Genomic DNA, 24087 nt, shown 5'->3' with positions numbered 1-24087 from the left:
AACTGACTCCAACTTGGGGGCGGGGCGTGGGAGACGAGGTGAGAGGTCCAGCACTGCCCGGACGAGCCGGGCCCTGGTGGGGAGCGGGGAGAGGGACGCGCGCCTCCCTCTGACCAGTGCGATGAAGTGTGGTGCTTTGGGGGAGGGTGGGAGCTGCACGCCCTCCCTCCCACCGCGGGCCAGACCCGGCACCCCCGGTGGAGTCTCCCGCACCCCCCTCAGCCTCTCCCCACTCCCCCTCCCGGCAGCGTCCCCCCACCTCCGGCAGTGTCCGTCCCCGGCAGTGTCCACCCGCCCGGCAGTGTCCCCCCCACTCTGGCAGTGTCCCCACCTGCAGCGTGCCCCCCCGGCAGCGTCCCCCCCCCGGCAGTGTCCCCCCCGGAAGTGTCCCCACGCGGCAGTGTTCCCCACCCGGCAGTGTCCCCCCCACTCTGGCAGTGTCCCCACCGGCAGCGTGCCCCCCCCGGCAGCGTCCCACCCCCCCGACAGTGTCCCCTCCCACGGCAGTGTCCCCCACCGGCAGCGTGTCCCCCCCAGGCAGTGTCCAGGCAGGGGCGGGACCAGCCCCAGGCGTGGAGCAGCGTCCCCCAGGGGGATGAGTAACCCTTGGCTGCGAGCGGGCGCAGCCAGGCGGGAGCGTGCCAAGTCCTGAGATGCCGAAACGCGCCCTGAGCGTCTGGGGTCGTGCCCGAGGGCCGGGAGGGGCGCGGGGCGGATAAAAGGGCCGCGCGGCGCCGGGGCCGCCTTCTCCGCGCGGTGCCTGCAGAGCTTCGCTCCTCGCCGGCGGGCAGGCGGCCCGGCAGCACCTGAGCGGCGACCCGGGCGCGGGGCCGACCGAGTCGGGGCGCCCGGCCCCTGTCGGGGTCCATCGACGGCAGGAGCGCGGGCCGGGCCATGGCGGGGCTGGAAAGCGCGCCGGCGGCTAGGCCGAGCCTGACCTCCATCTCGTCGGGGGAGCTGCGCAGCCTGTGGACGTGCGACTGCGAGCTGGCCCTGCTGCCCCTGGCCCAGCTGCTGCGCCTGCAGCCCGGCGCCTTCCAGCTGCGCGGCGACCAGCTGGTGGTCCCGGGCCCCGCGGAGCCCGCGGCCACGCGCGGGGGCTTCAACGTCTTCAGCGACGGCCTCGTGCGCCTCGACGGACAGCTCTACCGCCTCAGCAGCTACATCAGGAGGTGGGTGGGCCCGCCGCCTGGTCCCCGCCGAGGCCTTCACCCCGCTGCCCATCCCAGTCCTCTGGCCTCACTTCCTGAGATCCAGCCTGGATCTCCTCCTTCATCACATTTTCAGATTTTTCTCATTGCTAACGTCACTCGGAGGTGCAAAGCTCCCCCCACTTCCCCCCTCCGCCCCGCCCCGCCCCCGGCCCTGGCTTTCTCTGCCCCTGGCACTGACGTTCTGCAGCTGTCCAAGCTGCCCCGGGAGGGCACTGGGCAGGCGCCTGAGGGAGAGCAGGGTGGGGAGTGCGTGAACTGGTGGATGAGTCTTCCTTCTGGCCCCTTAACTGGATCAAATGAGCTCAAATTGGGGGCACACCCTTTGGGGATGTTGCTCAGCAGAGACTCACACCCTGGCTTTAGACTGGGGGGAAGGGAAGGGGAGAGGATGTTCTCTTCTGTGCCCTAGGAGCTTTATCCAGTGAGGAGGCCCGGGGAGAAGCGTGCAGAAGTTTAAAGTTTCCCATCTTTGGCCTCAGTGAGTTTTCAAAAAATAAATCAATTAACGGTGGCTGAGAAGGGACCAAAGACCCGTGAAGTCCAGCCCAGGGCCGTGTGGGCTGTCGAGTGGGCAGTTCAGTTCTGGGAAAATGAGAGGGATGAGTGTGGCTTCCAGGATCCGGGGACAGAGCTTGGGCCAAACCGAATTTGATGGAGGGTCACAGGATGCTTAACTGTGGTGGCCAAAGTGCCTGAAGCACTTGCTAGCAGACTCGAAGCCAGCAGGGGTGTCATCTATCGGAAGCAGGCTTTGATGGGGTAAAGGAGGAGGGAGCTTCACGCTGCATTCTGCGCCTCTTGCTACCAGAGGTCACCCTGTGCCTCCAGAGGTCCGGGGTGGGGGGCAGGCGGGTGGTGGTGCTTATATTTGTGTTGCAGAGCTGAGTGCTGGGAAGCGGGCAGTGCAGTCTCGAGGTTGGTTCAGAGGTGGGGAAGCTGGCCAGCTATTAAGATAGAAAGCCTTAGCTCCGGGGAAAGACAAGGGCCGGGGTCACCCTGTGGGTGGGACCGAGCCAAGAGGGGGAAGCAAACAAAATGAGATGTTTAAAATACCTTCTTCAAAGCTGCTGGGGAAAACGTTGCTTTTTCACACAAAGATACTGAGGGCTTTGAGGGCCTGAAAAACCATTCCCCAGCAAGAATTTCTCCCTTTCTTAGTGAATTGAAAATTCCAAGCCATAAGCAGGGGACGGTGGGAGGAACTGAGTTAGAAATAAGATTTGCAAAGATTTTAAAAGAAGATAACCGTTGTATTAACAGAGTATGAAAAATTTAAATGTCCAGAATTAATTGAAGCTATAGGTTAGGCTTTGACAGAGTCAGCTCTCCCAGTCTCAGCAAACAATGCTGCAAAGCTTACAATGGTTTTGAAGTCTGGTTGTTCAACTCTTGCTTTCAACACCTCCTCCCCGAAGGAACAGCAGTGTTCCCCTGGCAGTTCAGAGTCCAGAATAAACAATGACCAGGTGACACAGACCAGGGTGCAAACAGGAATCAGCAAATACAAGGTTCTCGTTGTCTAAGCAATCGTGTGAAGGCTTTGGTACCCTGGGAGTACCAAGACGCCCCTGAGAATAATTGGGGAGGTGGAAGGAACAACCTGTCTTCCTCTCAGGGAACGCACTATGCAAGCACAGCAGCCCCTTATACCTGGGTGTACAGTCCTGGAGGACGATAGGGAACCTGGTCTGAATGGAGAGAGCCTTCTAGAAAGAGGGGGAAGACGGCTGTGGACAGCAGTGAGAGGTTTTGCTCTCATGCATCAGGAGTGGGGTGCATAGTCGAACACAGCTGTCTGAAGTGGCCGCTCCTCAAATTGACACAGATTTACCCAGTTGTGTGGAGATAGCACACAACTTCCTCTCTCAAAAAGCAGTACTTCATTTCTTTCTTTCTCTCTTCCGTCCTTCCTTCCCCTCTCTCTCTCTCCCTCCCTTCCTTCCTTCAATAAGCTCTAGTTTAGTTGAAGAAGAATTGTACACGGTTTCCTTTTTACCAGTCAGTTCTGGCGCACTTCTAAAGACCCCAGAATCACGCGGCTCAGGGACAGCCCCTTGCATACTCTGCAGTATTTCTTTCAGGCTCGGCCCAGTTCAGTGCCGTTGCCCCTGTGGTCCTGGACACCAGTTTTGGCCGACGTGGCGTATTTCCTCGAGGTCAGGCAGTTCTTGGCGAGGATGGCCAGTTTTGCTTTGCCTTCCTAGTGTATCATCTTCAGAGTCACCTTGCACCCCACCATGCACTTTCCACTTTTTATAACACCCTGGGGCCTAGAGTTGATGGACTCCAGTGGCGTTTTTGTCTTCTTTGTGGCCCATATTCCTGCCTTAGGTGTGGGATGGTCCCCAACCAAGAGCAGCTGCTGAGATGGCTGGAGAGTAAGAAACACAGGGTGATGATTCTTAATCGTTTTGGACCATCAAGCTTTTGAGAATCGTAGGTAGACCTTCTTCCCAGAAAGGTCGAGATACACCTAATGTTGCTGACCATGCAGGTAGTTTAGGAGATGCTTGGATCCAGGTTAAGAATCCTTCCTCTTTATTTAGTTCTTTTGGTTTTCTTTGAATCATTCAACAAATATTTTGGTGTGGGATAAGCCCACAGCATAAGCAGGATTTCTTTTCGTGGCCTCAGAAGTGTGTGCTGTGACTTTCACAAGGTCCTTTCCCAGAGAACCCCCAGAGGCTAAGAGCTCCTGACGCTGACATTCATACGATTCACGTGCTCAGAGAGTAAGAGGAGATTTCAGTGGTTCTACGCGCTCTGGTTTGTTTTGTAATACTGGAACATTTTCCTAAATATGTACCTGCTAAATAAGCCTCAGGAAAACTAGGGTGGTGGGAAGGCCTAGTGGTGGCACCCAGTCCTGAGAGCCTGCTTGAAATTTCCTTGTCCTCCCGTCGGGGATTTATGGCAAGATCTTTATTGCTATTTTTTTCTTTCAAGCTCAGGATTCCCACCCATGTTACAAACGAAACTTGCTCAGGGTTCCAGGTGCAAATTACCATTAACTACCACACACACACACACACACACACACACACACACACCCTCCCTTACCTCTTTTTCCTATAACGCAGCCTTTTAGTGGGATGGAATGGCAAACATTTGACAAAGAGGAGCTCTAATTCCCTGTTTTCAGTGGTCCTCTAGCATGAAAGAGGCTGCTTGGGTAATAAAAATAAGAACAATAATAGTGGTGGCCACTAATGCTTACTTGAGTACCAGCAGTGGGTGCAAAGTATTTCACAGCTATCTCACAAAAGCTGACAAAGTCGGCACCATTGTCTGTTTCCCTTTTTTACAGATGAGAAAATTAGGACTCAGAGAGATTAAATAATTTCCCTGGGTGAGATGCTGGTGAGCTGCGGGACCGGGGCCTCTCCACAGCATTTAGCTAACCATGCAGCCCACCCTGTCAGCAAACTGCCTCGAACCTGGAATAATTCTGGCTTCCTGTAGACCACAGCGGCTTTCTTATAGATTTCCGGAACCTCAAATTAATAACTGGAATGACGTCAGCCAGTACACATCTTATATAATCAGCCTAAAAGAGAAAGTAAGTCCAGTGGTTTGAAGGAAGCCACTAAAAGCAGTGCTGTGACCTGCTTCTGCCCAGATATGACCAGCTGTTAGCTGGGTGACAGTCACACCTACCTCGAGATCAGCTGCCTGGGGCAGGGGACACAGGGGAGGAGAGTCAGGGTTGGATCATACTTAGATTTTCACTGGGGGGAGGTGCTTGGGCTCTGTCTGTGGCCCAGGCCACCTCTCAGAAACATCCCTGTATGCAGCCCGGCCACCCTTGCTGTTGCCCTCAGCAAGCCCCCGACCTGTCCTCTGCTTTGGTCCGCATGTCTGAGTCTTGGATTTGATGACCTGCCCAGGACAGCAGCCCCTAAACAGGACTCATAGTGATATTGATGAATTATAATCTCTCACGTGTTGAGCTATGATTTTTATGGGATTCACTTCGGAGTAAGTGTGGACAGGCATGAATGCCAGGACCAGGCTGCCTTGGTTTGAGTCCTAGTTCTGCTGCTTACTAGCTGAGTGACTTGGGAAAGTTACTTAATCTCTGTGACTCAGTCTTCTCAGCTGTAAAATGGGAATAATATTGCCAACAACCTTATAGGGTTGTTGTTCACAATTAAAATGTATAAAGTTCTCAAAACAGTCATTGGTACCTGTTCATCATGGGACAAACGTCAGCTTATGTACCTACCAAGCAACCCCAAGGCCAAGTGCTTCACACACACTATTTCGTCTTTCAGCCACCTCATGGGGTACCTCTTATCAGCCAGATTTTACAGGTGAGGAAATGCATCTCAACAAGGTTAAGAAACTTGCTGAACTCACAGAGACAGGAATCAAACCCAAATCGGTGATTCAAAACAAAGGGCACTAGCCTTTGCTACCTTCTTCCTCCGGAGACTTGCTTTGCCCTTTCAGCTACACTCCGGTCCTTGCACATGCCTGTCTGTGGGCCTGGATGCCTCCACGTGCAGTCCACAAGGCTCAGCTAAACCAAGACTCCCCGCGGGGTCCCCGTCTCCCTCCTGCTTCTGCCCTCCCATTGGCAGTCTGTTTGGCCCGACGGAACAATCCCTCCTCTGTTCCTGTCCCAGCTCAGCAAGTGGCTCTAGCTGCAAGCCCCTTGGCTTTGCTCCTTCTTAGTTACGTTACTAGGACATGGCCCTGTGGATGCCTGAGTGCAGAGAACTGTGCGTTCTTCTGGCATGTGTGTGTTTGAATGATTAACTCGTTTGTAAGCCTCTGAAAAACAGGGACCGTGGCTTAGACCAGTGCTTCTTAAACTTTAAATAAGTTTTTGCAGGTCTCCTTAGGCTCTTGTGAAAATACAGATTTTCGAGCAAATACATTTGGAGAGGGACCCAGGATTCTGCAGGTTTGCAAGCTCCCCCGTGATGCCAGTACTGTTGGTCCAATGATCAGACTTCAAGCAACAGGGCCTTAGATGTGTATCATTTCATATTGAGATGATACATTTTCTTAGCTGTCTCCCCAATAGACTATATGCTTCTGGAAAGTGGGACTGTTTCCTTCTTCGTTTTGTGTCCCCGGTGCCCAGCACATAGTAGGTGCTCAGTAAATGTTTCTTGCACGAATGAATGAATGAATGAACACGTGTATCATTGATTAGAGTTACAGATGTTAGAGTGATAAATCTGAAATTTTTGCTTATTTAACTAGAGTTGGGGCAGAAGAAGGAGGTGAGGGAGTGAACAGAAGGAATTGTTTAAGTGTGTAGGGAAGGCTTTGCATAAAACTAACAAGTTAACACTGGAAAGAATGTCCCTGTAAGCTTTTGCTTAGTCACAGCAAAGGACTGTGGAAGCTGTTAGCAATTTCTGGCCCTTTTACACAAGGACTATTCCAATATATTTCTCTTTTTATCTGCTCCTTCCTCCATACTTTAAAAAATGAACGCACACACACACACACACACACACACACACACACACACACACACACACGAGATGGGAGCCGTGTGTTTGAATTCCTGTTTGTCTCTGAGCATTCAATCATCAGGGGCCAGGGAAATTTGGAGCAGCTTTTCAAGTCATGCTAAAGATGATGTAAAATTTGAAGAAAACTCTGGAGAAGGGTTGGCATCTTAGAGGGTAGGTGATCTTTCAGCTACTCCTGATTTGCTAGAAGCAAAAATTCAATGTTCTGTCTTGGTCCCATCTTTCAGGTGTTGCCTTCGTTAAACTGCTCCCTCTAGCCTTCCAAACTGAAAAGATGAGGAAAGAAATTGGAGCAAGGAAAGAGAAACCCTTACTTATTTTTTAGATATTCATATAGTCCTCCTTTCCTGGTCACTCACATGAACACAGCCCTGGTTGTGTGTCAGAAGCTTACAGAACTTCACGCTAAGGCCAGCGGAGTTGGCCAGAATTAAAGGTACTAATAATGTTTGTTGAGCATCTACTATGGGCCCAAGTACATATGTCTATGTTACTGGCACTGCATTACATCATCAAATGGAAGGCAATACCGTTATATCCCTTTTACAGATGAGGGAATGGGTTCAGTGGGTTAAGTAACTCACTGAAGGTCATAATGAGTTGTGGCTCTGGGACTGAGTTCACACAGCCAGTCAATTAGAACGTGAATTAAATCTTCTTATTTCGAACACTATGCTTTCTATCACATTGTTCTGCCTTTCAATCTTTGGATTAAAGCCAGGTGTAGAAAGTTCCAGCCTAGCAGCATTTTGGGGCCAGGATAAAAGCAATGAAGAAATGAGAGTTTAAAGGAACTATCTTAAACTGTTTGCTTCTCATCCCTAATGAAAACTTCAGCGAATAGAATAAATATCTAGGACACAGAAGCAATATTTGCATGAGTAATTCATAAATATGCATGATTGAAGATGAGATAACTGGTCCCTAAGGTCGTCTAGTCAGGCTCATCTTGAAACAAAACTGGTGGTTGAATGTCAGGTTGAATCTCAGGTACCTGTGAGATTTAGCAACTAGGTCCTCAATCTTTGTATTTTAGTGACTTACATATCCAGATTTCATACCAGTGAATTCCAAAGGGATGCTCACATGTATTCATTCCACTGCAATTTTGAGGTGTTTAACAATTGGACAGTAACTGGGAGGCTGGGGATGGATGAATTAAGGAAGTGGTTCTTATTTGTGACCTGGTTTAAACAGAGAGTTAAGTAGGGATCTTGCCACAATCTCTTGTCTGTACATTGTGTTATCAGAGCTCTCGAGTGAGCAGCCTTTTCCCACATCTGTGGTACAGTGATAACTGGCGATGCTCTGTGATGATGTTTACAGCCCTGTTAAGATCCGAAAAGTGCCTCTGAATCATCAAAGGAAGATTAAGTTATGTTGAGCATAGTCTTATGATTCAGGATATCTTATTAAATTCAGACTCCAAAAGAGGTGACTCATGGATAGGTTGTGCATTAAACTCAATATGTCACTCCAGAAGATGCCCCCTTTCCCCTTCCCCACCCAGTCTCCCTTCTTTGATCAGGCCGAATAACTGCTGCCCTACAGCAGTCAAAAAAGTCATCCAGAGAATTTGGTGGAAAACTGATGATTTTTCCAACCAGGGATCATTTCCAAGTTGAGATTTTTATCTTCCTCCTGCCAATGATGCCTCCAATGAGATGTCAGTCGACGTTGTAGGCAGAGGCAAGTACTGCACTGCCATTTGGGTCATCAGAATAGTATTCAAACCTGCAGATTTTCTGGGTGTCCTATACACACACACGCACCATGTCCATGCCCTAGAGAGTGACAGTCAGACTGTGGATATTGAGAGAGCGGAGCAATCACTTTGAGGGAAATATTAAGTGCTTAAATGACTATAAATGAACTCCATGATACACAAGGTGGGAGAATGTGAAAATTGCTTTGGATGGATCACAGGTGGTACCCGACTCCCAGCCAGCATCGTGCATCTGTCTCTTTGATGTTTAGTCCAATCAGGCTTGCCCTTCTTTTGCTAAAGGCTCTTCTTCCTGCTTTCTCCCCCTGCCCCTCCCCACACCCCCCTGCAACCACAGGCCTCACGGGCCGGCCTCTCCTCTACCACTGCCCAGGTCTCTCTGCCCACCTGGGCCAGGTCCTTGGGAGCTGAATAGATGGATGGTGGAAGGGTGGGGCGCACAAGGGGCCCCTGTACTGCCGCCCTGCTACCCCATCCCCACTTCCTGGACCCTGAGCTCCTCAGATGTGCAAGGCACGTGTTAGCACACCATCCGGTGCTTAGTGAATGCTGCTGAATGAGAGTGAGCGAACCCAGCAAATCGTGGTTCCCTTTCTCCTTCCTTCTCCTTCGCTTCCTTTCTCCAGTACCTTTTGGCAATTGGTCAGTTGGGACAAAGAACAGGAAAATTCTCCCTCTGCTGATGTGGGACACAGTGCCGCTCCCGCCAGGTGCCCCTTTACCCCACCCTCACTGTGCACTGCTCTGCCCAGAGGAGGATGGGGGTAGGGGAGGCACGGAGGGAGAACCCTAGGAAATCCCTGGTCTGCGTCTGCCTTATCATACCCAGTCCATGCCACTGCTAACCCCCTTCTCCATTCCCACCCTCCTCTCCCCTCGCGCCCACACCCCTGAACAGCGACACCTGCACCCACTCTCCTTCCCCGGGTGCACCAGCCTGTGTGCCCCTCCCCACCGCAGGACCAGCCCCCTAACTAGCCACGTGCCCCGGGTTGGGAGATGGACGCTACATTAAAAGTCTGGTGAAATAGAAGGCAGGAAGCATTTTAGATGCTCCATCGGGGGTCAGGTTTTAAAAGCTCTCAAAATCAGATCTGACAATCCAAGAAAAAAGGATAATGACACAGATTTCTAAGAAACCAAGCTGGAGGCAGACAGTGGAAGCTGTTTTTTCCTGACTCGGGGGGTGGATATTCTCCCACTGCTTTTGACCCAGGCCTGGGTCCCCGTCTCGTGCTCCGGCCCCTCTAAGTGGGCTGTGGGGAGAGGACAATGGGGAAGGAGGCTGAGGGGACTTTGCGGCCAGAGCTCTCTGCTGCGGGCGCTCCCCAGGGCTGGTATTTTCATGTCAGGCTCTGGAAGGACAAGAAGCTGGAAAGAAACGGGGGAGCCGTCTCTGCAGGGCTGAGTCTATCTAGTTCTGACTAGTTCTGACATCTAGTCAGATGTCAGAAGCCAACATGCGGCCCTTTAGCAAAAGCAGCCCATTCAGTCCATGCAGACCTTGCAGTAGTGCCAGTCAGTGGGGAAGCCGCTGTGTCTTGAAGAGGGACTGGGGTATCCACATCACCCAGCATGCTGGATGCCACTCAGCCTGCCCGTGTCCATGCTGCTTCTGAGCTTGGGTTTGGTTAGAAAATTAGCGTTCTTTTTGAAGGAAGCCAATTTGCACTTGCATCTGTCTTTTTTAAAATCAACAGTGCAGGTAGAGACACAGAAAGGCTGCTTGGAAAATGTGCAGAGTAGGGAGACAAAGCTATCATATTGGAGGACAGAGTCAAGAAACACAAAGATCTTCCTGGGCTGGAATAATGAACTAACACCAAGGAGGCTAAATGTAATAGGGCCCTGGGCAGAAATCCAACATTAGTTTTGTTTTTTGTTTTTTTTAAATTGCACAAGCTCACGATCAGGGAGATGTGAATTGGTTTATATGAATATTGGTTGATTGTCTAATCAATGGAGCCGTCTGGGTTTATCCTGGGATTAGAGAAGGAAAGGAAAATTTCAGACTCACCAGTTAGGATGACTACACTGGAGAAGACCCAGAAAATTCCACTTATTGAGTAGAATTCATTCTCAACCCAGAGAGACATAGGGCTCCGGTAGCTTCAAATGAACGCTTACAGCCCAAAGATAGACGGTACTAGTCATCATCTGGTCCAGGCTGCCCTTGAGAGCCAGGTATTGGTGCCAGGCACCCCCAGGACCAGGGCCACCTTTAGTTTGCATGCTGATCAGGGGAGGGGATTTATTTATTTGGTACAAGATATGGTTGCCTCCTGAAGGACACTTCAGGGGACTTCCCTCAGAGGGTCTGAGGATGTAGTAGGCACCTGTCCAGTACGTCCCCTTCCTGACCTCGATGGGAAGGTACATCGCACTTGTAATCATCTCTTCTTTTTTCATAGATATGTGGAACTGACCAACTACTGCGATTATAAAGACTACCGGGAAACTATATTGAGCAAACCAATGCTATTCTTTATTAATGTACAGACCAAAAAGGACTCCTCGAAAGGTAGGTTTGTAAATGTTTGGGTTTGGTTCTGCCTTGCTGGACTGTGGACTGTAGCCTGATGATGAGGTAGAAGTTGGGCGTGGAGAAAGCAGCTTGTGCAAGGCTGGAAGCCTGGTGTGTGAGGCCATCAGCACAGCACAAGCCTGCAGAGCAAACCTCTAAGTGATCCTACGGCAGAAGCCATCTGTCTCTGAGTCTTGTTTCATACTTCCTGTCTAAGCAGGAAGTGATCTCTGAGCCTGCAGGGGTTGCAAAAATGACCAGAGTGATGAAGATGATGATATATAATATTGCCTACCATGTATCAAGCACTTCTGTGAGGCATGTGCTAATGTGAATAATTGGTCAACAGCCCAGTAGGGCATATCATGCAAAGGAGAACATTTTTGAGCATGAAAGCAGGAACCGTAATAAGTATGCTGGGATAAAGGTATAAACTAGAACTGACTCAGGCATAACCAGGATGCCTGGCCATCCTGCCTATGCGGTACTTATCCCATCCCCATTTTATAGATGAGAAAACTAAGGTAAAGAAAATAAACGCTTACGTAGATGCTTTTATGTTTCACGCTCTGGCCTTCGAATTTCAATTTTAGAGATCTCTCTTTATTGTTTCTTCAGAAATCAGACTGATAACAACTATATTAACTCAAATTCCAATACGAAAATATCTCAGTTTTCCCTTCTCCCTCCCGCTCAGTGATACATGGGGAAAGTCATGGGCATAAGTGCTGTAATAGCAGTAGCGTTTCTTACACTTACTTCTAAATAACATTCTTCAAATGAGACCAAGAGATTAAGAATTGATCTACAAATTCCAAATAGACTTCCTCAGACATGCCCTTCCTCATTCAGATTCGTTGGACCTGATTCTCTGCTCGTCTCATTCAGAGTCATTCAGATTCCCTTCTCACTTCATAATTCAAAGTCACAATGTCCTTCTTGGCAGGAGGGGCCGGGAACAGATCACACTGTAACAAGCAATGCTCGGTAGAGCATCTGAGCCCCTGATGCTATTTGGCTTGCTGGTGACCAGAAAGCTGAGAATTCTCTAAGAATGTAAAGCACAGATGTATCCAGTATGCCTCCCGCATCGATCTCTCAGGAGGGTTCTTAAGAAAGAATAAGAGACCTCTCCATTTTAACATTGCAATGAACATACAGGGAGTGGTAAAAGGAAATATTTGTGGGTGGCCTTGAAAAGATTCGCAGTTATATAATGCTTGTGGAAGGAGGTAGAGAAACCCAGTCCTCCTTGGCTGTGAGGAAAGCCATGCAATGAGGAGATTCTGTGACACAAAGCTTAAGATGCTCAAGTTTAAATTATGAAAATTGTGATTAGGGCAACACGTCCAGCCCTGCTGCTATCCTAAACTTGTACTTTTGTGCAAATTTAGAAGAAGCCACCATTAACTCAAGACAATTTGCTAATCCTTCCCAGAACTTTGTCATAATAAATGTACAAGTAGACAGTGTGGAAGCGATTGGCATCCTCTAGAATTGTGCAGTGCACAGCCTGCCCAACCTGCACAACGGTGGATGGAGGGTGGCGGCCTTAAGTATCTAATGAGCCCAAAGGTCTTGGTTTAGTTTATGTGAAAGTTAATTCAAAGTATCAAATAGCTGGCTTGCTTTACTTGCTTATTTATATATTTTCTCAAAGAGGAAATAAGGTAGTTTCTATCTAAAGTGCCCCAAAAAATAATTTGGGAGAAAGGAAAACAGGGGAAGGAAAAAGAAGATGGATAAGGTCAGTGCAAAGGTTAGTTCAAAATGTATTCCCCAAGGACGTAACACTTGCTATTGGTGGACCACAGGTTTGATGCTCAAAGCCCGTGTAGGATGTTCAGTTCCCCAAATCACATGATGGCTGGTACATGGCCTTTAAACAAAGGGTGGCATTCTGTGTTATGGGTCTTCCTAGAAAAAGTGCTTGAGTAATGAAGGACATGGAGCTTGATTCCGGGGGCTGGAAAAGTTAAGAGGTTGTTGGTTCGCAGTATTTAAAATTTCCTAGGGAGTAAACAACCACCTCTTTGCTTAGATTAGATAGAACTGGACAGAATTGGATTTAAACCAAACCAAACCAATCAAATAAAGAACAAAAAACAACTGCCAGGACACAGACGTGGCATTATTTAAACAATGGGAGGGACATTTCCGCTGGGCTTGTCCTGGCCTGGGACGTGGAGGAGAACCAATCTCAGATTACCTTGGTCCTTAGAACTCTAGACTAGCCCTTTGCAGACTGAAAGCCAGGTCTCTGGGGGAGGACAGGGAATGATGAGGGAGGGGGAAGGCAGGGGGAAGCATCCTTCCCTGGATGGATTTTCTGCTTTGTAAGTGAGGAAATGTGGGTGAGAGCCAAGTTGCTGTTTATCCAGCAAGGCAGTGACACGAAAACCAGCCATCTCCAGTTTTCACTTTGGCTCCCATGCTGGCTGCACACAGAGGAGACTCAGTGCTTATCTGTGATAATTATGGACTGGAACTTTCGATTTCTGAGGCACGAGTGACAAAGTGCAGCCTGGGGGGAGCTGATTTTCTAACCTGCGTTGAAGTATCCTGGAGCTTCCTCACGCCTGCAAATTTCTTGGAAACATTTCTAGAAACCTGGTTAGGCTTTGCAGTGAGGGAGCAGCGAGGGAGGTTATAAATTAATAAAATCTCCAAATACGGTGGGAATCACTGCTTTGTCAGATACTAAGAAGTACACATGCACCCTTGTTGTTTGACTTCTACTTCCTAATTTCTAGAAAGAACGTATGTGTTTCTTGTGAACACCAGGCACCCCAAGATAAGAAGACAGATAGAGCAGGGGATGGACATGGTCATTTCCTCGGTGATCGGAGAAAGCTACTGGCTTCAGGTGAGGTTGGCTTGTGTGAATCCAGGGCTGCCAACACACAGAAGAGGGTCTGGGCGTTTCAGGCCAGGACTGAGTCCCTAGAGATTAACTCTAACTTAAATGAATCCAGACACAGACCTTTTCGATTGCTTCATTATCACTACCAATAAAATGAACTTAGTTTCTAGCAGCTTCTTAGAAATAGGGTAAGAATAAATATAAACTTGACCAAGCAGTTCAAGGTCTTTACCTGGATTTTGATGCAAATGCAAAGATTTGTTTTAAAAAAATAAAGGCAACTGACTGAGGACAGACACCAAAACCAATAGGAACTATGAACCTGCAGCCCGCGAAAAGTAGACCCCAAACACAGTAAGTTAAGCAAAATGAGAAGACAGAGAAACACACAGCAGATGAAGCAGCAAGGAGGGAGCAACACACCAGACCAAACAAATGAAGAGGAAATAGGCAGTCTACCTGAAAAAGAATTCGGAGTAATGATAGTAAAGATGATCCAAGATCTTGGAAATAGAATGGAGGAAATACAAGAAACGTTTAACAAGGACCTAGAAGAACTAAAGAGCAAACAAACAATGATGAACAACACAATAAATGAAATTAAAAATTCTCTAGAAGGGATCAATAGCAGAATAACTGAGGCAGAAGAACGGATAAGTGACCAGGAAGATAAATAGTGGAAATAACTACTGCAGAGCAGAATAAAGAAAAAAGAATGAAAAGAATTGAGGAGTCTCAGAGACCTCTGGGACAACATTAAATGCACTAACATTCGAATTATAGGGGTCCCAGAAGAAGAAGAGAAAAAGAAAGGGACTGAGAAAATATTTGAAGAGATTATAGTTGAAAACTTCCCTAATATGGGAAAGGAAATAGTCAAGTCCAGGAAGTGCAGAGAGTCCCATACAGGATAAATCCAAGGAGAAACACTCCAAGACACATATTAATCAAACTATCAAAAATTAAATACAAAGAAAACATATTAAAAGCAGCAAGGGAAAAACAACAAATAACTTACAAGGGAATCCCCATAAGGTTAATAGTTGATCTTTCAGCAGAAACTCTGCAAGCCAGAAGGGACTGGCAGGAGATATTTAAAATGATGAAAGGGAAAAACGTAAAACCAAGATTCCTCTACCCAGCAAGGATCTCATTCAGATTTGATGGAGAAATTAAAACCTTTACAGACAAGCAAAAACTACTAGAATTCAGCAACACCAAACCAGCTTTACAACAAATGCTACAGGAACTTCTCTAGGCAGGAAACACAAGAGGAGGAAAAGACCTACAATAACAAACCCAAAACAATTAAGAAAATGGTAATAGGAACATACATATTGATTACTACCTTAAATGTAAATGGATTAAATGCTCCAAAAGACATAGACTGCCTGAATGGATACAAAAATAAGACCCATATATATGCTGTCTACAAGAGACCCACTTCAGACCTAGGGACACATACAGACTGAAAGTGAGGGGATGGAAAAAGATATTCCATGCAAATGGAAATCAAAAGAAAGCTGGAGTAGCAATTCTCATATCAGACAAAATAGACTTTAAAATAAAGACTATTACAAGAGACAAAGAAGGACACTACATAATGAACAAGGGATCAATCCAAGAAGATGATATAACAATTCTAAATATTTATGCACCCAACATAGGAACACCTCAATACACAAGGCAAATGCTAACAGCCGTAAAATTGACAGTAACAGAAGCCTAGTAGGGGACTTTAACACTCCACTTTCACCAATGGACAGATCATCCAAGATGAAAATAAATAAGGAAACACAAGCTTTAAATGATACATTAAACAAGATGGACTTAATTGATATTTATCGGACATTCCATCCCAAAACAACAGAATACACTTTCTTCTCAAGTGCTCAAGGAACATTCTCCAGGATAGATCATGTCTTGGGTCACAAATCAAGCCTTGGTAAATTTAAGAAAATTGAAATCATATCAAGTATCTTTTCTGACCACAACACTATGAGACTAGACATCAATTACAGGAAAACAATCTGTAAAAAATGCAAACACATGGAGGGTAAACAATACACTACTAAATAACCAAGAGATCACTGAAGAAATCAAAGAGGAAATCAAAAAATACCTAGAGACAAATGACAATGAAAACACGATGACCCAAAATCTATGGGATGCAGCAAAAGCAGTTCTACGAGGGAAGTTTATAGCAATAGAATCCTACCTCAAGGAACAAGAAACATCTCAAATAAACAACCTAACCTTACACCTAAAGCAATTAGAGAAAGAAGAACAAATAAAACCAGGAGTTAGCAGAAGGAAAGAAATCTGAAAAATCAGATCAGAAATAAATGAAAAAGAAATGACGGAAACAGTAGCAAAGATCAATAAAACTAAAAGCTGGTTCTTTGAGAAGATAAACAAAATTGATAAACCATTAGCCAGACTCAAAGAAAAAAAGGGAGAAGACTCAAATCAATAGAATTAGAAATGAAAAAGGAGAAGTAACAACTGACACTGCAGAAATACAAAGGATCATGAGAGATTACTACAAGCAAGTATAGGCCAATAAAATGGACAACCTGGAAGAAATGGACAAATTCTTAGAAAGGTATAACCTTCTGAGACTGAACCAGGAAGAAATCGAAAAAATAAACAGACCAACCACAAGCACTGAAATTGAGACTGTGATGAAAAATCTTCCGACAAACAAAAGCCCAGGACCAGATGGCTTCACAGGTGAATTCTATCAAACATTTAGAGAAGAGCTAACACCTATCCTTCTCAAACTCTTCCAAAATATAGCAGAGGGAGGAACACTCCTAAACTCATTGTAGGAGGCCACCATCACCCTGATACCAAAACCAGACAAAGATGTCACAAAGAAAGAAAACTACAGACCAATATCCCTGAGGAACATAGATGCAAAAATCCTCAACAAAATACGAGCAAACAGAATCCAACAGCACATTAAAAGGATAATACACCATGATCAAGTGGGGTTTATCCCAGAAATGCAAGGATTCTTCAACATACGCAAATCAATCAATGTGATAAACCATATTAACAAATTGAAGGAAAAAACAATATGATCATCTCAATAGATGCAGGAAAAGCTTTCAACAAAATTCAACACCTGTTTATGATAAAAACCCTCCAGAAAGTAATCACAGAGGGAAGCTACCTCAACATAATAAAGGCCATGTATGACAAACCCACAGCCAACATCATTTGCAGTGGTGAAAAACTGAACCCATTTTCTCTAAGATCAGGAATAAGACAAGGTTGTCCACTCTCACGACTATTATTCAACATAGTTTTGAAAGTTTGAGCCAGAGCAATGAGAGAAGAAAAAGAAATAAAAGGAACACAAATTGGAAAAGAAGAAGTAAAGCTGTTACTGTTGGCAGATGACATGATACTATACATAGAGAATCCTAAAGAAGCTACCAGAAAACTACTACAGCTAATCAATGAATTTGGTAAAGTAGCAGTATACAGAATTAATGCACAGAAATCTCTTGCATTCCTAAACACTAATGATGAAAACTCTGAAAGAGAAATTAAGGAAACTGTCCCATTTACCACTGCAACAAAAAGAATAAAATACCTAGGAATAAGCCTACCTAAGGAGACAAAAGACCTGTATGCAGAAAACTATAAGACACTGATGAAAGAAATTAAAGGTGATATAAACAGATGGAGAGAAATACCATGTTCTTGGATTGGAAGAATCAACACTGTGAAAATGACTATACTACCCAAAGCAATCTACAGATTCAATGCAATCTGTATCAAACTACCAATGGCAGTTTTCACAGAACTACAACAAAAAATTTCACAATGTGTATGGAAACATAAAAGACCCTGAAAAAAAAAAAGACCACGAATAGCCAGAGCAATCTTGAGAAAGAAAAACGGAGCTGAAGGAATCAGGCTCCCTGACTTCAGACTATACTACAAAGCTACAGTAATCAAGACAGTATAGTACTGGCACAAAAACAGAAATATAGATCAATGGAACAGGATAGAAAGCCCAGAGATAAACCCATGCACATATGGTCACCTTATTTATTTTTTATAGCCCTGTTGCTCGCACATGCGAAAGCAACTTCATTGACTGGACTTTTTTTTTTTTTTTGTGGTATGCGGGCCTCTCTCTGTTGTGGCCTCTCCCGCTGTGGAGCACAGGCTCCGGACGCACAGGTTCAGTGGCCATGGCTCACGGGCCCAGCCGCTCTGCGGCATGTAGGATCTTCCTGGACCGGGGCACGAACCCGTGTCCGCTGCATCGGCAGGCAGACTCTCAACCACTGCGCCACCAGGGAAGCCCCCTGGTCACCTTATTTTTGATAAAGGAGGCAAGAATATACAATGGAGAAAAGACAGCCTCTTCAATAAGTGGTGCTGAGAAAACTGGACAGGTGCATGTAAAAGAATGAAATTAGAACACTCCCTAACAACATACACAAAAATAAACTCCAAATGGATTAAAGACCTAAATGTAAGGGCAGACACTATGAACCTCTAAGGGGAAAACATAAGCAGAACACTCTATGACATAAATCACAGCAAGATCCTTTTTGACCCAGCTCCTTGAGAAATGGAAATAAAAACAAAAATAAACAAATGGGACCTAATGAAACTTAAAAGCTTTTGCACAGCAAAGGAAACCATAAACAAGACCAAAAGACAACCCTCAGAATGGGAGAAAATATTTGCAAATGAAGCAACTGACAAAGGATTAATCCCCAAAATTTACAAGCAGCTCATGCAGCTCAGTATCAAAAAAACAACCCAATCCAAAAATGGGCAGAAGACCTAAACAGACATTTCTCCAAAGAAGATATACAGATTGCCAATAAACACATGAAAGGATGCTCAACATCACTAATCATTAGAGAAGTGCAGATCAAAACTACAGTGAGGTATCACCTCACACCAGTCAGAATGGCCATCATCAAAAAATCTACAAACAATAAATGCTGGAGAGGGTGTGGAGAAAAGGGAACCCTCCTGCACTGTTGGTGAGAATGTAAATTGATACAGTCACTATGGAGAACAGTATGGAGTTTCCTTAAAAAACTAAAAATAGAACTACCATACGACCCAGCAATCCCACTACTGGGCATATACCCTGAGAAAACCATAATTCAAAAAGAGTCATGTACCAAAATGTTCATTGCAGCTCTATTTACAATAGCCAGGACATGGAAGCAACGTAAGTGTCCATCGACAGATGAATGGATAAAGAAGATGTGGCACATATATGCAATGGAATATTACTCAGCCATAGAAAGAAACGAAATTGAGTTATTTGTAGTGAGGTGGATGGACGTAGAGTCTGTCATACAGAGTGAAGTAAGTCAGAAAGAGAAAAACAAATACAGTATGCTAACACATATATATGGAATCTAAAAAAAAAAAAAAAAAGGTCCTGCAGAACCTAGGGACAGGATAGGAATAAAGACGCAGACGTAGAGAACGGACTTGAGGACACGGGGAGGAGGAAGGGTAAGCTGGGATGAAGTGAGAGAGTGGCATGGACTTATATATACACTACCAAACGTAAAATAGATAGCTAGTGGGATGCAGCCGCATAGCACAGGGAGATCAGCTCGGTGCTTTGTGACCACCTAGAGGGGTGGGATAGGGAGGGAGGGAGGGAGACGCAAGAGGGAGGGGACAAGGGGATGTATGTATATGTATAGCTGATTCACTTTGTTATAAAGCAGAAACTAACACACCATTGTAAAGCAATTATACTCCAATAAAGATGTCAAATAAATCAATAAAAGATAAAGGCAACTGTTTAAAAATATGTCAGAAAATGTGTATATATAGCTGACTCAGTTCGTTGTGCAGCAGAAACTAACACAACATTGTAAAGCAACTATACCCCAATTAAAACAAATCTATACCTTCTTGTTTGGAAAAAAAGTATGTCAGAAAGGAAGAGAAATAAGAGGTGTGATATTTTGGACATTTGGACAGTTGTTAATTCTATAATATAATTCTATGATATAAGTCTGTAATACAACATTATCATTATATCACTGAAATTAATTAAATGCTTCTCTCTTTCAGTTTGATTTTCAAGAGGCAGTAAAGAATTTTCTCCCTCCAGGAAACAAGGTGGTTAATGGAGAAAATTTGAGCTTTGCGTATGAATTCAAAGCTGACGCATTATTTGATTTCTTCTATTGGTTTGGGCTCAGCAATTCCACTGTAAAAGTGAATGGAAAAGTCCTGAATTTGTCAAGTACAAGTCCAGAAAAGAAGGAGACCATTAAATTATTTCTGGAAAAAATGAGTGAACCTTTAATCCGAAGGAGCAGTTTCTCTGACCGAAAATTCAGTGTAACTTCCGGAGGTATGTTAAAAATTCTCAACTACCCGAGGAACGTAGTTAAATTAAAGGGTAGAATAATATCATGGGGGAGGAGAATCAATTAATGGAAAAGGTAAGGCTTCTTGGTAAAGGGGAAATATAATATCACATATTTCAGAAACTAGGAAGTGAGAAACATTTACTACCAAAAAGAAATATAGTAAACTAACACAACATTGTAAACCAATTACACGTCAATAAAAATTTAAAAAAAGAAAAGAAATATAGTGACTTTTCCTTTTAGGCTCCTTTAAGTTTTCTGACATAGCAGTTTTACAGTGCAGCATACCCAGAAAATAATTTTAAAATATATTATTAATGTAAATACACATTAATACTCATTGAAATATTATTAACAATAATTTAACTATAGAAGAATGATGCTTTCCTCATGTGCATATTCAGGGCAACAGAATGTTAAGGAAAAGTGTTGGCTGAGGGGGGAAGACACATGGTCGAGATATCCATCTTTATAAATATTTGGAAGGGTCCTCCAGAGTTTCTAAGACCACAAAAGAATATCTCTTGAGACTGCTTCACTTAACAGACCACAGGTCACATCCGGTGCGTTCTAGATTTTCCATCCAGGGCCTCCTTCCCAGGACTTGGGGAGACTTTTCAGTCCGATGTGGCTAAGGCAGTGATATCAGTCAAGTCACCTGGATCGGTCTTCTGCTGAGCCTGCTGTCTGTCCCAGGCTAGTCTGTGCTGGACGGCAACTTCCCTGAACCAGGACTTTGCTGCTCATTGCAAACAAGTAAACAAAGAAAATCAAGCAAAAGACAACAACAAAACACCAGTCTCTACGAACTTGTCGTTTTCAAAAAGTTAAAAAAAAACAACAGAGGCTTCATTAGTTGCGTTTAATGACAGTTGCTTTCTTCCAATGTTTCTAGCGAAAATGCTTACTCCTAGCTATTTCTTATCCTGGAAAGCAGCTTCCCTCTGTCTCTGTCTGTCTCTGTCTCTCCCTCCTTCCCTCCCTCCCTCCTGCCTTTCCCCCTCCTCCTTCTCTCTCCCTCTTTGTTGCTTTGCTTTCTCTGTCTGGGTGCTTCTTACAAAGATGCCTTTGTTCTCTGCTCCATTGCTGCCATGGTGGGGGCGGGGAGGGGAAGTTATATGCTCATCCTTTGGGGGGAAGATTACCTTGCCTGGTTGTGGCCATCCCAGATGCCAGGTCCTTCCTGGGACACCCCCCAGCCCACCCACTGGCCACAGCAGCCTGAGCAGGGTTTTTCTGTTTGTCCATCGCTCACCCACTGTCCTTTATGCTGCCCGGGTGTTCACTGGCATCCTGGGGAGACTGAGGGGCATGTGAAGTTGGGCAGTGCTTCCTTGCAAGTTTACTCCGAGCCGGCCCTGGGGCCACTTCTACTTCAGAGCAGTGGGGAAGGATTCTTCAAGGCCCACCTGAGTCGTCATTATGCACTGCAGGTGACCCAACCACCATGCATCAGCCACTCGGCAGGCAGCTCCGCTGGCTCAGCCCTGGTGATCACTTAGCCTGGCTTCATCTCCTTCTCGAGAACAGACCTTTGTCCTAGGCATCTTTTCCCCACCTGTGGGCCTTTTGTCATCAAGTGAGAAAGGGTACCTGTAACTCCAGCCCATGGAGAAGCAAGTGACAGTCCACATCCTCCTGGTGAACAGAAAGCAACACGTGTCTGTCAGCGTTTTGAGTTTTTCTGAGGAAGCCAGGATTCCCTATCATTATTGAAATGGTTACGTTGGATGCTGCATGGCCCTTAGGTACTGTTGGATTTGGGTTGTAGTTTTCCAGAGATGGTAGTAATGCAAGCCCTGTTCACTTTTCTCAGGTTCGCTAGATGAAGTTTTTAACTGCAGTCTGTCACCCAGATCATCTCTGATGGAGCCTCTTTTGGCAGAATTACCATTTCCATGTGTTCTGGAATCTGAAGAGACACCCAACCCATTTATCTGATTGGATTGGACATTTTGCAGCTCCTCCTACACCCCAGGCCTGTGCCAGAACCCAAGGCTGAGGGGATCCAAGAGAGATGGGAGGCGGGTACCTCTGCCCTCTGCTCCTAGAGAGACCCCTCCTTTCCATTTTTTTTTCTTTTTTTTTTGCTGTACGCGGGCCTCTCACTGCTGTGGCTTCTCCCGTTGCGGAGCACAGGCTCCAGACGCGCAGGCTCAGCGGCCATGGCTCACAGGCCCAGCCGCTCCGCGGCATGTGGGATCTTCCCGGACTGGGGCACGAACCCGCGTCCCCTGCATCGGCAGGCGGACTCTCAACCACTGCGCCACCAGGGAAGCCGCTCTCCTTTCCATTTGTGTGGGTGATGCTTTGGCAGGGCTGATGCAGCTGTCTTCAGGATGGGAGGCTTTTGGCCCCATGGCCTGGGCGGTTACCTCTCCTTTTAACACTTCTCCGAAGAGGCAGAGGGAGTGGCAGAGTCCTGCCACCCCAAATATTTCGCTTACACCCTGGCGTCCTGGGAGCTCCCTGGGCAGCCTTTGTGGGAGCCACCTGACCTGGGTTTTGCCCTGTGACGCTTCATAAATCTGGGTTTAGCCCTCTGCTTGTCTGAACCCAAACCCAGCAAGCGTGGGGTCAGCAGTGCCATTCTCTTGCAAACCTTGCTGAGCAAAAAGCCCAGGACATCCTTCATCAGAAGGCAAGTATGTTTTTCATCCTGCCCATAGGATGAAACCTTAGGAGAAACATTCACGGTGAGGCTCGCGGGAGGATTGGCCAGGTTGATAAGGCGGTAACCCTGCCACCCGCTGCCTGAAATTTGAACTCCCTTGACCTCCCTCTTAACAAAGTGGCCCGTGTAGAAAGAGGCCAGGTGATGTGATACCAAACATGACAGGAGAAGGATAATGTATGCGGCATTGTCCTCTCTGTTAAAAGCACATTATGTCAGTTGGGTATTTCATAAGCTTTTAGCAATCCTAACACTAAAAGCAGAATAGAAGATAGCTATACCATTACCATAATACATTGTTACAGCAATACATTTTTCATCTCATAGCTACAGTGGAGTTCTTCCAAAAGACACAAAACATCATCCTATTTACATCCTAAAAACCTGCATGAATGAGTTGCTACACAGGCTTATAATGAGAAAGATTTCTGGGTCCCGAGTATAATTTTTCTGTCCTTTTAAAAAATATTCCTGTATTATACATTATGATAGCACTGATTGTCCTTTCATTTATATTTGAAATGGTATGTACTATATTTGTGCAATTAAATTTTTCCTTAACATTCAGCATCGAATTGAGTAAATTTGTGACCAAGTATGTGTGATCTTTCCGTCACACCCTGCAGGTGGTATGTTGGCCTTGTAACTTATTACAGTGAGAATTGTGGTTTTACAGCTACTTTATCAAGAGCCTTCTTTGAAGAATAGGTCTGTGAAGTATTTGGAGAAAAAAAATTGATACTGATGTTTCAGAAAAGGGGAATGTTCCTTAATAACAGAAGATGATAAACATTTGTTATTCACTCGGTGCAAAATGAAGAGTATTAACAAAAAAATAAGTTATACACCAGAACAAACAAACCTTAGGTGACTATCAAATAGTATATGCTTCCCAAAGGAAATAGAAAGTCTATTCACAAAAATTGACAAAGTCCATTTTTTGAAAATAGTTGAATTCAGGAAAACCTTTGGTAATCGCTCCAGAAATGGACTAAAGATCTGGAAGTTTTCTTTTTTAAATTTATTATTTTATTTATTTATTGTTTTTGGCTGCGTTGGGTCTTCGTTGCTGCCCGCGGGCTTTCTCTAGTTGCTGCGAGCGGGGTCTACTGTTCGTTGCTGTGCGCGGGCTTCTCATTGCAGTGGCTTCTCTTGTTGCGGAGCACAGGCTCTAGGCACGCGGGCTTCAGTAGTTGTGGCTCGTGAGC

At 45.7% G+C, this 24087-nt stretch overlaps 1 protein-coding gene and 1 pseudogene across 1 annotated transcript; one reads left to right on the top strand and one right to left on the bottom strand.

The window, feature by feature from the left end:
- Positions 1–628: 628 nt before the first annotated feature.
- On the top strand, positions 629–23446 carry MEDAG (mesenteric estrogen dependent adipogenesis). The gene is made up of 5 exons (XM_004285496.4): positions 629–1172; positions 10844–10953; positions 13710–13822; positions 19901–20186; positions 22022–23446. Exons 1-5 carry the CDS (start codon positions 895–897, stop codon positions 22144–22146), a joined length of 912 nt encoding a protein of 303 aa, XP_004285544.1. The 5' UTR covers positions 629–894; the 3' UTR covers positions 22147–23446.
- On the bottom strand, positions 1166–10811 carry LOC117198654 (60S ribosomal protein L30-like; annotated as a pseudogene).
- Positions 23447–24087: the final 641 nt, after the last annotated feature.

This window comes from Orcinus orca, chromosome 18 (genome assembly GCF_937001465.1).
Source record: "Orcinus orca chromosome 18, mOrcOrc1.1, whole genome shotgun sequence".
NCBI classification, from domain to species: domain Eukaryota; kingdom Metazoa; phylum Chordata; class Mammalia; order Artiodactyla; family Delphinidae; genus Orcinus; species Orcinus orca.
The sequence above is the reverse complement of the archived record's forward strand: the minus strand, read 5'-3'. Positions and strand labels throughout refer to the sequence as shown.